Raw genomic sequence first — 13847 nt, 5'->3', positions numbered from 1 at the left:
CCTTGGTTTGGATAATCTGCACTCTTGTACTGCCAGAAGGGCATAAGCTCATTACTTAAGTTCCCGTTGGGTATCCGAAAAGGTTACCCCAGTTTTCCAAAAAGATGTTTGTCTTGCTCTGGCCGAGATCCTCACCTTCAAGCCTTTCCAAGCCCCAGCCCCCATCTTCCTCAAACCCTACCTCTCTGCAGAACAATGTAGACCCAGCCCTCCAATCCAGTTTTTAGTCTTGCAAATTTTCCCTTTGTCATCATTCTCAGAGTGTTAAAAGATTTCCTCTCAACTTTGTTTTTGCTGACCCCTGTCAGAATGGAGTTGTGGGCCATTGGTGGAAGGGGGAAGGAGGCCACAGATGAGATGTTGGTTTCATCCTAATGTACTTAAAATCTAACATAGTTCACCAACCTGAAGATTCATTTCCTTCTGGAAACCAACTTGTCTGACGCTCAAGAAAAACATGTCTTTATAACATGACTTTGATCTTATTCAATCTGTCGCAATAATAACCTTGGCCTTATCCAAAAGCAAGTGTAGTTCTTTCTTGTCCTACATTTTATTATAACATTTGCTCACGTTGACTTGGCCTGCCTCGTGTGGAGAAACAATAGCTAGCATCAGGCCCTACCTAAGCTTATTTAAACCTGCTTTTCAAATCTATGGGCTAATTAAATGTATTTATATATGTGAAGGCCCAGCACAGTTAAGTGCTCAATGTTTTTCTTACCCCACCTTCCTTCTAATAAATCATTTAACTTGCCAATTCTGCATCCTACACTTTCCTAAGACCAGTCCTTCCCCCTCTCCAAACCCAAAGAACTGCATTCATTCAGGACCTGATCATTTCTCACACCATTGCAGTAGCCACCTCCTTTTCTACCCTTCCCTCTCCTATGCTATTTTCAAGGTGACTGTTCTTTGTTTTCTGTTTGTTTGTTGTTGTTTTTTTTTTGCTGTTTTGTTGCCCTTTGTTAAGGAAGGTAAATTTATATTGCTGTTGTTCTTATTGAGTAAGGACAGTAAATTATTTCTGTTATTATTGAATAATTAAAGTTGGTTGGGTTGATTTACACCAAATTCCAGAGATTTGTCTGGAGTGGTGAAACTTAGGGTCCTTATAACTTCAATTAAGTTTAACTTTAAATTTTAGCTCTAGAAATCATATGCTGTCTCTCTCTATACCCTTCAAAGACTTAGCCTTTCCCCTGGGTAATCAGAAACCCCCAAGGCAGCAGAACACAGTGGTTGAGATCTCACTATTGGTTATAAGGTCTGGGCATCTGAGAGGCTAAAGAAAACATCTTGACCTACTGTTTCAGTTCCCTCTGGCTACTTTCTCATGAGACCAGACCAAAGGATGCCTGAAAAGACCTCAGAGCTGTCTTCAAGACCTGAAGAAATGATTTATTACCCTTATCTCACCTCTGACCAATCGGCTCCCAGCACTACCCCAAACCCCAATAATCCACAGTATTTTCTAATTTTGCCTTGTATAATCTGTAACCTACACACTACTGGGGAGTTGGGTCTTTAGCACATTAGGTTCTCATCTCCGAATTGGCCAATTTGAATATAAGATGATTTTTTTCTATATTGCAAACTCTTTGTGCATTCTTTTGGGCCAATGCGTGCAGACAGGCAGGCCCAAGGCAAAACATTGGGTTTCTGGTAATAGTGGTTTGACTTAAATATGGGCAACCCTAAATTTTTCTTGGATAGTTCTAGTGAGAACTTCAAAAAGAGAGACAAGTAGCTCCAGGAGCAGCTGAAACTGATGTGCAGCCAGAAGAGGAAAGACTCTGGTGAGTTAGCAGGAACCCCTTTTGGATATATATATATGCCTTTCCCCTTCTAAATTCTTCAGACTAGGCTAATAATCAAATTACCAGAGACAGATAATGGGACAAAATCCATTTTTGTAAAGATTTTTAAAATTTATTTATTTTTAGAGAGGGAAGGGAGGGAGAAAGAGAAAGAGAAACATCAATGTGCGGTTGCTGGGGGTCATAGCCTGCAACCCAGGCATGTACCCTGACTGGGAATCAAACCTGCAACACTTTGCTTCTCAGCCCGCTGAGCTACACCAGCCAGGAAAATCCAATTTTTAATACATGCACATGGGAAATTCACAGAAGCATTAACATTTGAAAGACAGGTAAAATTGTGTATATGTAATTTTGGACAAAGGATAAAAGTGGGGGGTAGGGGTCTGAGATTTCAAAAGTGGGAATGGGAGATTCACAAGTAGCTGAGGAAAAACTGAACATGTGTTCATGGCAGGTAAATTTTTGCAAGGCAACAGAGAAACAATGAGATGGGGTAATCTAGTAAACAGACCCCTGTTTGACACCCTCCCATCCACCATACTAATTCAAGTTAGGCTGCTAAAATGAACACCTTAAGATTTTCTTCCTGAGGTAGGTGAGTCTCTCAGGCAGGAAAGAGGGGAGTGTCAAAGATTCTTTCTGAGTCTTATCTTTTTATTTTTAAAAAAATAATTGCAGCAAACCTGGCTGATGTGGTTCAGTGGATTGAGCACGGGCCTGTGAACCAAAGGGTCACTGATTCGATTTCCAGTCAGGGCACATGCCTGGGTTGCAGGCCAGGTCCCCAGTAGGGTGCATGCAAGAGGCAACCACATGATGATGTTTCTCTCCCTCTCTTTCTCCCTCCCTTCCCCTTTATCTAAAAATAAATAAATAAAATCTTTAAAAAAAAAAGACCTGTGGGTAAACTGAACTTCCTGTTTGATAATCCCAGAATTACAAAAGATAAAATAATAATAATAATAACTGCAGCAATGTTTTTAATTTTTTTTAATATGAAGTTCTTTTTTTTTTAAGATTTTATTTATTTATTTTCAGAGTAGGAAGAGAGGGAGATAGAGAAGGAGAAACATTAATGTGCGGTTGCTGGGGGTTATAGCCTGCAACCCAGGCATGTACCCTGGCTGGGAATCAAACCTGCGACACTTGTTTTTAATTTTTTTAATTGATTGACTTTAGAGATAGAGAAGGGATATATATATATATATATATATATATATATATATATATATATATATATATATATATATATATATATATGGAGAGAGAGAGAGAGGGAGGAGAGAAATACTGATTTGTGTTGTTCCCCTTATTTACATATTCCTTGGTGGCTATTTTTATGTGCCCTGATTGGGGATCTAATCCATAACCTTGGCTTTTGGGATGATGCTCTAACCAACTGAGCTAACTGGCCAGGGCTGCTCTGAATCTTTTCTTAATAACCACCTTAAAAATCAATATCCTCACTTCCAGCACAGTGTAAGTAGATACACTCTGTCACCTCCCACAACCAAAGGAAGGGCAACAACAAATATAAAAACAAAAAATAACCAGAACTGCCAGAAAATTGAACTGTATGGAAGTCCAAAAACCAAGGAGTTAAAGAAGAAACATTCATCCAGACCAGTAAGAGGGGTGGAGATGGGCAGACAGGTGGAGAGGACTCATGGCAAGGTGGTGGCAGGCGCCTTGTGGACCTGGCAAGGTGGCAGCTGCTGGAGCGGGTGGTCCCATATTTGCGTGTGGATAAACTGCGGGGAACAACTGGGGAGCGAAACAGACCACACAGCCCAGGGTTGCAGGCTGGGGAAATAAAGCCTTAAAAGTTCTGACTGAAAAAACCTGTGGGTGTTGCAGCAGCAGGAGAAACTCTCAGCCTCATAGGAGAGTTTGTTAGACCTGCAGGGTCTTAGAAAGTACACAAACCCACCCACCCTGGAATCAGCACCAGAAGGTTCCAGGGAGCTAGTGGGTAGTGGAGGAAGTGACTGAAAACCAACAAAGAGCCAAGCAAGTGGCATTGTTCCCTTTCTGACCCCTCCCACACACATAGCAACACAGTCACAACATAATAGTTGAGTATGATTGCAAAATAGAAGAAAAAGTGAAGGCTATGAAAAGTGAAATAAAAGAAAATGCACAGGGAACCAACAGTGATGGGAAGGAAACCAGGACTCAAATCAACAGTTTGGAGCAGAAGGAAGAAATAAACATTCAATCAGAACAGAATGAAGAAACAAGAATTCAGACAAATGAGGAGAGGCTTAGGAACCTCTGGGACAACTTTGAACATTCCAACATCCGAATCATAGGGGTGCCAGAAGAAGAGGAAGAGCAAGAAACTGAAAACTTATTTGAAAGCATAATGAAGAAGAACTTCCCCAATGTAACAAAGGAAATAGACTTTCAGGAAGTCCAGGAAGCTCAGAGAGTCCCAAAGAAGTTGGACCCAAGGAAGCACACACCAAAGCCCAACATAATTACATTACCCAAGATTAAAGATAAGGAAAGAATCTTAAAAGCAGCAAAAGAGAAGGAGACAGTTACCTACAGAGGAGCTCCCATCAGACTGTCAGCTGATTTCTCAAAAGAGACCTTACAGGCAAGAAGCGGCTGGCAAGAAGTATTCAAAATCATGAAAGGCCTATATCCAAGATTACTCTATCCAACAAAGCTATCTTATAGAATGGAAGGCTAGATAAAGTGCTTCCCAGATAAGGTCAAGTTAAAGGAGTTCATCATCACCAAACCCTTATATGGAATGTTAAAGGGACTTATCTAAGAAAAAGAAGATAAAAAATATGAACAGTAAAATGACAACAAATTTACAACTATGAACACTCAAACCTAAAACAACAAAAACTAAGCAAACAACTAGAACATGAACGGAATCACAGAAATGGAGATCGTGTGGAGGGTTATCAGTGGGGAGAGGCAGAGGGGAGAATGGGGAAAAGGTACAGGGAATAAGAAGCATAAATGGTAGGTACAAAATAGAGGGGATAATGTTAAGAATAGTATAGGAAATGGAGAAGCCAAAGAACTTATATGTATGACCCATGGACATGAACTAAAAGGAGGGAATGCTGGTGGGAGGGGCAGTTCAGTGCAGAGGCGAATAAAAGGGAGGGAAATGGGACAACTGTAATAGCATAATCAATAAAATATTGAAATAAAAAAATGAATATTCCAAAAGGCAAAACTTTCATGATGATTGGCTCCAAATGGGGGTCTAAGGCAGAAGTCATAAGGATAGACCTTCCAAATTACAGGGGTAAATTTTTCCACATTGTTGCTTCTCACAGATAGCTCTGTGTGTGCTCCAGGGAAACACTGTCTAGTGCAGGTACAGAATTCTCATGAAAAGCCTTGAGAAACCAGCTAAGTTAAAGTAAAAGCAGAAGTCTTGTTCTAATAACTGTTTTAAAATAAGAGCTTAAGACCCAAATAAATCTAAAATACACTGTAGTGATTGACATTAAATATTGCTGATTGCCCCCAAATTTTTGTTGATTTTTTTAAAGCTCAAGAGCAGAGCAAACTTTCTGGACACCTTTGATAATTGAATATGGAGTCACTGCCAGCCATGACAGTTATGTCAAGTGCTATGTCAAGACTGAGGTAATTGGGTAATCGGGTGTAGCTGGAAAGTACTTGTGGGAGGTCAAAACACCCAAAACCACAAGTCTAGACATTTGGTTAAATACTCCATCTGGCTCTGGCTGGCGTAGCTCAGTGGATTGAGCGCGGGCTGCAAACCAAAGCATCGCAGTTTCGATTCCCAGTCAGGACACATGCCTGGGTTGCAGGCCAGGTCCCCAGTGGGGGCTATGTGAGAGGCAACCACACATTGATTCTCTCTCCTTTTCTCCCTCTCTTGCCCTCTCTAAAAATAAATAAGATTTATTTATTAAATAAATAAAACTAAATAAATAAAGATTTTATTTGTTTATTTTTTAGAGAGAGGGGAAGGGAAGGAGAAAGAGAGAGAAGCATCAGTGTGTGGTTGCCTCTCGTGTGCCCTCTACTAGGGACCTGGCTGGCAACTCAGGCATGTGCCCTGGCTGGGAATCGGACTGGTGACCCTTTGATTCACAGGCTGGCACTCAATCCACTGAGCCACACTATCCAGGGCAAATAAATAAAATCTTAAAAAAAAAAAGACTCCATCTGGACACCAATATGAGTGAGACCTTTACCTCTTGTGGACTGTAAAAACTCACAGCTCCCACCACCCATTGTGCAAGCTTGGCTCTACCACGGGTCACACTCAGAGCCCTGCTGGACTTCTACTCCACCAGACATGTGCTACCACTATAACCTGGCTTGGGACCCAGGCCCACCTTGCCACTTGTGGACACTGCCAGTGCCCAGGACTTCTCCCCAGAGGCTCTGTCTGCTCCCTTCTATCATGTGAGCTCCCCCTCTCTACGTGTAACCTGCCTGTGACTCCATGGGCTTATTAAGGAGGAGTCTCCCCTGATAAACCCAGCATTGTGGAAAGATACAATGTGTGTGAGTGACTCCTTTCAGGGATGCTCTCTTGCTCTCAACAATTTTTTTTTAGAACTTGTAGTAAGTAAAAGAATTTTGCTTTTGTTTTGCCAGTGTGCATACTGGCCTTGAGAAGACAGTCTCTCTTTGAAATGTTCTGTGCAGCACTCTGAATATAAACAGTTACTGAAAGCACTAGACCTACACTGATTTTGTGTAATACAGTGCTTATAAGGAAGCCATGGTTTCGAGAACAAGGTAGTTCTATTTCTTGAAAAATATTTCTTGCTCTGGCTGGGTAGCTCAGTTGGTTAGAGCATCATCCTGATACGCCAAGGTTGCCATTCTATCCCCAGTCAGAGCACATAGAAAAATCAACTAATGGATGCATAAATTAGTGGAAAAATAATTGATTTTTTCTCTCTTCCTCTCTCTCTAAAAATCGATACATAAAACCCTTTTTTTGAGGCCCTGGCTGGCGTAGCTCAGTGGATTGAGCGCGGACTGTGAACCAAAGTGTCACAGGTTCAATTCCCAGTCAGGGCACATGCCTGGGTTGCAGGCCACGGCCCCCAGCAACCGCACATTGATGTTTCTCTCTCTCTCTCTCTCTCTCCCTCCCTTCCCTCACTAAAAATAAATAAATAAAATCTTAAAAAAAAACCCTTTTTAAAAACATACTAAACATTAAAAAAATACTTCTTAGGCCCAAAAAGTAGTATGTAGACATTTTCCATCTTGTTTTATAATAAACTACCCTCATAAGTTATTCACATAGTAATGTTAACATAAGTATATTATCTTATATATTTGTGTTATTTATTATATTCATTTTTATTGTTACATAATAGTAATATAATAACATATAACTAAGTAAATAAGAAAAAAGTTAGGTTCCCACTCCCTTGAAGGTAAAATCCAATATCCTAAGAGGAACATACCAAGTCCTTTACAGCCTGTCTTCAAATTACTTTATCATTTCCCTATTCCTACATGCCAAACTCTCAGTCCAAACTTCTTTTATTCTTCCAGGTCTGTTCCTTCTGCCTGGAATGCTTTTCCTCTACCTTCTTCACTGCACAAGCTCCTACCTACTCTTTGGACCCCAGATCAAAAGGCACCTCCTATATGGAGCTTTTTCAATGGCATCTCTCTTCATTAACGTGTCTGTGTCCTTGAGGGGAGGAGCCATCTCCTATTTTCCCATTATTATTATTATTTAGATTTTATTTATTTATTTTTAGAAAGAGGGGAAGGGAGGGAGAAAGAAAGGGAGAGAAACATTGATGTGTGGTTGCCTCTCATATGCCAGCCAGGGCTCCCTTATTATTTTTTAAAATGGAAACACAAAAATTGTTCAATAAATGATAGAATGAAAAATAAAATAAATATGTGAATTTGGGGAAAGTTACCCTGATGTCCTTGTAGAATATTAATCAGGGAAACAGGCTTATCTTTCTAAACTTGGATCACAAGTAAGAGGTGGCAGGCTCACTCAGGCAAATGGGAAATTGAAAGGATGTTATAGTGAATCATATACCATCTTGGAACCCTAGGCCAGGGCAGGAGGGGACATAGGTCACCTTTCTTGACTGTTGAAGCCAATAAGAATTATAAAACCATCTCCCTTCAGTTCCATACCTGTTTTTCCTGCTCTCGGAAACTGGCCTACTTCCTCTACTCTCCTCTCTGTAGCAAGAGATTTTTAGGTTTTTAAAGAAATCTAGTGCTAGCTGGTGTTGCTCAGTGGATTGAGTGCTGGCCTGCTAACCAAAGTGTCACTAGTTTGGTTCCCAGTCAGGGCACATGCCTGGGTTGCAGGCTAGGTTCCCAGTAGGGTGTGCTAGAGGCAACCACACATTGATGTTTCTCTCTCTCCTTCTCCCTCCTTTCCTGTCTCTCTAAGAATAAATAAATAAAAATCTTTTTTTAAAAAAGACATCTAGTACATAACACTAGATTGGAAATGAGGAAAATTGTGGTCATTTATCAGGGTCAGAATATTGAGAAAATTGACCATTATTCACTCCTGACTCTCTGATGAAAAATGAGGAAACTGTTTTCCTCAGGATACCTTTGACAAAATGTTAACATTCAAATGATTATGAGTTGGCCATCATCCGGAAAACTTTTCTTTTTAAAGATTTTATTTATTTGTCTTTAGAGAGAAGGGAAGGGAGGGAGAAAGAGAGGGAGAGAAACAGCAATGTGCGGTTGCTTCTCACACAATCCTCACTGGGGACCCGGCCTGCAACCCAGGCATGTGCCCTGACTGGGAATGAAACTGGTGACTCCTTGGTTTGCAGGCCAGAGCTGAATCCACTGAATCACACCAGCCAGGGGGGAAAACTTTTATTTGGAAATAAATATCGATTCACAGGAAGCTGCAAAAATTGTACAGGGATTTCCCATGTAGCCTTACCAAGTTTCCCCCAATTTCAACATGTATCTAGGATACACTATCAAAACCAGAAAATTGACTTTGGTACAAGCCACATACCTTATTTAGATTTTACCAGTTTTACATGCACTCATTTGTGTGTGTGTGTCTATGTGATCTTAATCAGAGGTGTAGGTTCTCGTAACCACCACCACAATTAAGAGATGGAATTACTCCACTTCAAAGATTCCTTGCACTACCTCTTCGTAATCACACCCATTTTCAGGTCTTCCCTTCCTCTTGCATCCTTTTAAATGTTTTATTTATTTATTTTTTAATATTTGATATTGCTCACTAACCCCCCGAAAAGGAGATGGGCTTTCCTATTGATTCTTGTGCTGTTTTAAATGCTGGGGATAGAAAGGAGCATGGGTCTAGGAAGTTAAGGGAAACTTCTGTGCCCACCAGTGGGAAAATCATTAATAGTAACCCAAAGATGTTAAAAGCGACACAAAGCCTACTCACGGAAATGATTTTTATTCCTGTAATTGGTTAATTTCCAGGAAAATGTACATTGGCTCTGTGTAGATAAAACACATGGCATGGTACTAAAACTGATAAGTGTTCAGCAAATATTTATCAGGCAAGTACACTGGTCCAACAGGGAGCAATGCATTCCACAGCCAGTTCCTAAGAGAATTCGAGGCAACTCTCCATTTGTTCCAGAGGGCAGTTGTTTTCAAATTAGTAGAGCTTTTTTTGCATCTGGAACAGTAAAAAAGCTAGCAGATCACCTATTTGCTTTTCCTATTTACATATCCCTAATTACTTCTCCAAGCTGCAGATAAAACACAAAAATAGACCTCAAATGCAGACTAAAGCCATTAACCTGAAACAGCACTCCATAAGCCGCTTTCCATTCCTAAAATTTCAGAGATTCTCCACCAGATCCCTCTGCTCAGTATTGTGTAGCCCACCTTTTAAGGGACAGGAAAGGTGCAGACCAGCTGGGTGATAACAAGTTACCAAGGTGGGTGCACTTACTTTGGTAGCCAGCACAATGCTGAAAACTTCCATTTAATCCACAAAATAACCCTGTGAGATGCCCTATTATCTCCATTTTACAGTTGAGAACACTAAGACTTAGAGAACTTAAATATTTTCCTTAGAGCTGCACAACTAATGACTGGAAGTGGCGGAATTGGAAACCAGGTCAGTTGACCAGTGCTAGAAAGTCTTGGCATTCATTAGGTCTGAGGTGTGACACAGAAATATACACAGAATGCTGTTCACAGCCACCCCCTCTTCCTGCACCCCCGCCCCAGTAATTCCAATACACTGATTTCATGGGATGCATTGCTAGAATCTATATCCTATAAAGAATTCCCTGCAAATTGGGGTGCTGAAAACTTAGAAACTTAGACCAGAGATGCTTTTACTTCATAAACGTGTGCTTCATTCAGATAGATGATGCTAAGTGACTAGTGGCTTTTGCCTGCTGCTTTGGATGAAAATCTATTTTTAAATTGTTTGTGTCTTATTATTTTCAAGCTCATCAAGTCTAAGTGTTGCAAGCACTCTACCAGAAAGGGAATTACTGGTACATTCATTACCTTGTAGCTATGGAGCACATGTTTAGTACTTCCTGCAGTGAGGTGAGTGGATTCTGACATAGTTCTTGGAAGTCTTTGCATTCACTTTTCCTATAAAAGAAGAAAGAGGAGGAGGAGGAGAACAAGTAGCCAGATGGTAACTCTGGATAAGAAGAAATAAAAATAAAGATATATAATGCCACAAAAAGGTTTCCTTTCATCTGAAGCATATTTTGGCAAATTATTAGACATAATGAAATGTTCTTAATAAAATCTAAAGATTGCTCTATGAGGAATAAGAGTGTGAATTAACATAAAAAGTAGCTTTGTATACACAGGTCAACAGAACACAAACTGAATTTGTTTCATTCACAAGAACATTTGAGGAAAGTATCTCAAATCATACTTGATTTCAACACACAAGCCAAAGGACTAATATAATAAACCGCCCACAAAGAATGAACCTATTTTGAACTCGTCATTCTGCAAATATGTACTAGTATATTAAGACATGCTTAAAATTGCGCAAGGTAGAGACATATCTGACCTTTTATTGAAGAGAGGAGGAGTCAAGTATCCTGAAAGGGCTGGGACCTGCCTCCAGTCCCTCCGGAACTTCCTGTTGTCACCACACCTCTGCACTAGTTACCTGATCTGTCTCAGAGCAAAGCTCTCAGTTGAAACTCGAAGGCTCTGTGAAAGAAATCACTCTTGTGAGTGTGACACACACTCTCTCCAGTTTCCACATGCTGGGATTGTACTTCTTCATCAGTTTGTTGTGCCTGGCCAGATCAGGTAAGTCATTTATTGATCAGTTTCCTTAATTTTTCAAAAAACATTACTAGTATTAATGTCATTTTGCATGTTATCATCCCAGTTTCTTAATGTAGTTTTAATTTTCATCCAGTCATTTTTAAGAAAGAAAATAGGGATTAAATAAATTTTCTAATTCTGAAAAAAAAATATTTTTTCTCAGTAATAAAAGAAAGTCTTATTCCTTTGAATTAATTTGTTCTTCTGAGGTGCAAAAATTAAATATGTTGAAAAATCTAGAATAATGTTCTTCATAGTTAACATTTCTTTGCCTTTCCACTTCTATGAAATAAGATTATTTATTTTTTGGAAATTTAAAATTTTATTTTATTAGAAGATCTAATTAATATATAGAGGGCAGGTTTTTATAGCATTTGTGCATTGAGGGTTTATTTAAATTGTTCTTACAGAAAAACATAATTTTTATATATGTAAACCCCTTAGAATGGTGCTTGGTATATAGATAGTTTAAAAAGTATTAATCATAATTAAGAAATAAAAAGTAAAACAATAACAAAAATAAAGTGAAAAGATTTTTTAAAGATTTTATTTATTTATTTTTAGAGACAGGGAAAGGGAGGGAGAAAGAGAGGGAGAGAAATATCAATGTATGGTTGCCCCACTAGGGACCTGGCCTGCAACCCAGGCATGTGCCCTGATTGAGAATCAAACTAGTGACCTTTTGGTTCCTAGCCTGCGCTCAATCCACTGAGCTACGCCAGTCAGAGCAAAAAGCTTTTTTAAAATCTCGACATCTCTCAGTATTTTTAGGAATCCAGTTCTTTTTCACATAGGTTGTGATAATGTGGTACAATTTTTTTGAAGGAAAATATATATTAGGATCCATAAAAATGTTCATGCCCTTTGAAGTAGTAAAACAACTTTTAAAAGAGAAAGAACTTACATACAAACATGATTCTGTTATTTATAATACCTTGAAACTACATACACCAGAAGTATACCTACATACAGGAATGGGTTAAGTAAAACTAAAATTTTAACAATGTTAAAATCATGTAAGTATACCTGTAAATAAAGTTTAGATGGGAAGTGGAAAAGTTAAAATAGTTGTATTAGAATTTCAAGCCCTGGCTGGCGTAGCTCAGTGGATTGAGCGCGGGCTGGGAACCAAAGTGTCCCAGGTTCGATTCCCAGCCAGGGTACATGCCTGGGTTGCAGGCCATAACCCTCAGCAACTGCACATTGATGTTTCTTTCTTTCTTTCTCTATCTCCCTCCCTTCCCTCTCTAAAAATAAATAAATAAAATCTTTAAAAAAAAAAAGAATTTCAGGCTTAGACATAAATGTGTTTTTTGCTCAATCCCTCCACCCCTCCAAACCCAGCCTCCCAACCTACCCCCCCCATCTGTCAGCCTGCTCTCTCTAAGTCTCTCTCTATTTTGCTTGTTAGTTCATTTTGTTAATCAGATTTCACATATGAGTGAAATTATATGGTACTTGTCTTTCTCTCACTGGCCTATTTCACTTAGCATAATGCTCCCTGTCACAAATCCCGGTAAGATTTCCTTATTTTTTACAGATGAGTAGTATTCCACTGTGTAAATGTACCACAGGTTTTGTATCCACTCATCTATTGATGGGCACTTGGGCTGCTGCCAAATCTTGGCTATTGTAAAAAATGCTGTAAAGAACACATGGGTGCACATATTCTTTCAAAATAGCATTTCAGGTTTCTTTGGATATATTGTGGAATCACTGAGTCAAGAAATAAATATTTCTTACTTTGTGCTTTTGAAGTTGATTTAACAGTAAGTTAAAATTTTACTAGTGATGATATTTTTAACTGAAAATAAACATTTTAAAATGTGTGTATCATTTTTTTATTTTAAAAATGAACATAAATGTAAGGGTAGCTTTAGGGGAGAAGGAAATAACCATAACACAAAAACCTGATGATGATTTGTGGTTACTTCTTCCAGTCTCCCATCATATATCTCTGTTTACAAAGTAGGAATTTGGTTTTTTGTGACCTGCCTTTTTACTTAATTACCTCATTAGTAAAGTCTTGTTTTAAATAGATCCTAAAAGACTCACCGCTGCATGATAGAATCTACACCGACAGTGATACACAATACACTTCTGTGGCTAGAAGGAAAAGGTATAGTTATAGCTGTAAGCTAAATCTGGACTTCTCAGTATCTGCAAAACAGTGAACTTGGAAATTCCATGTGGGAGGGAACTGAATAATATGTATCCGATAGCAGAAATTATTAATCACGTTTTGCTTTTGCCCTGTTTGCCTTGTAGACCAAAAATTAGCAGGTGTTAGATTGTGATTCAGAAGTCCCAAGGACACAAGTCTTCACTTTGGGAGGTTTGTGCTTTGTTGTTCTAGCCTCTATAAAACCGTCATGGGAATGGTGGCCATAATCTCACCAGTGTACACAGCAAACTCTAGAGCGCACCAGAAATTTCTGGGAAATTTGTTAGAAAAGCAGAGACTCTCCCTCTAGACATCCAGGCTCAGGGGGTCTGGTGTGAGATCCTAAAATATGCATCTTTAATAAACCCTCATGGTTTTTCAGCTACAGGTGGTCCAAAGAACACAGCTGATAAACACTGTTTTAAATTAAGGCTATTGTCCTAAATATTTTTTTAAAGTTACTATGTTATCAATCTTTGGCCTATGGTAACTTGTGTAAAACTAAGTAGATATTTTCCTAGAGAAAACAGATTAGTGCTAAACATGAAGAATATTTCCTAGGATACTGGAAATCCTTTCCA

The 13847-nt window shown here is 39.1% G+C and overlaps 1 protein-coding gene across 1 annotated transcript in view; it reads left to right on the top strand.

Moving 5' to 3' along the window:
- Positions 1-10924: 10924 nt before the first annotated feature.
- Positions 10925-13847, top strand: part of LIPH (lipase H) — a 47301-nt gene continuing 44378 nt past the window's right edge. Inside the window, exon 1 of the mRNA XM_045852087.1 lies at positions 10925-11084. Within this exon, the coding sequence (XP_045708043.1) occupies positions 11036-11084 (49 nt within the window). The 5' untranslated portion in view covers positions 10925-11035. The remainder of the gene's footprint in view (positions 11085-13847) is intronic.

The sequence above is a fragment of the Phyllostomus hastatus genome, unplaced genomic scaffold (genome assembly GCF_019186645.2).
Source record: "Phyllostomus hastatus isolate PE091 unplaced genomic scaffold, TTU_PhHast_1.1 phas_contig_86, whole genome shotgun sequence".
NCBI lineage: Eukaryota > Metazoa > Chordata > Mammalia > Chiroptera > Phyllostomidae > Phyllostomus > Phyllostomus hastatus.
This window is presented reverse-complemented; position numbering and strand designations above follow the sequence as displayed.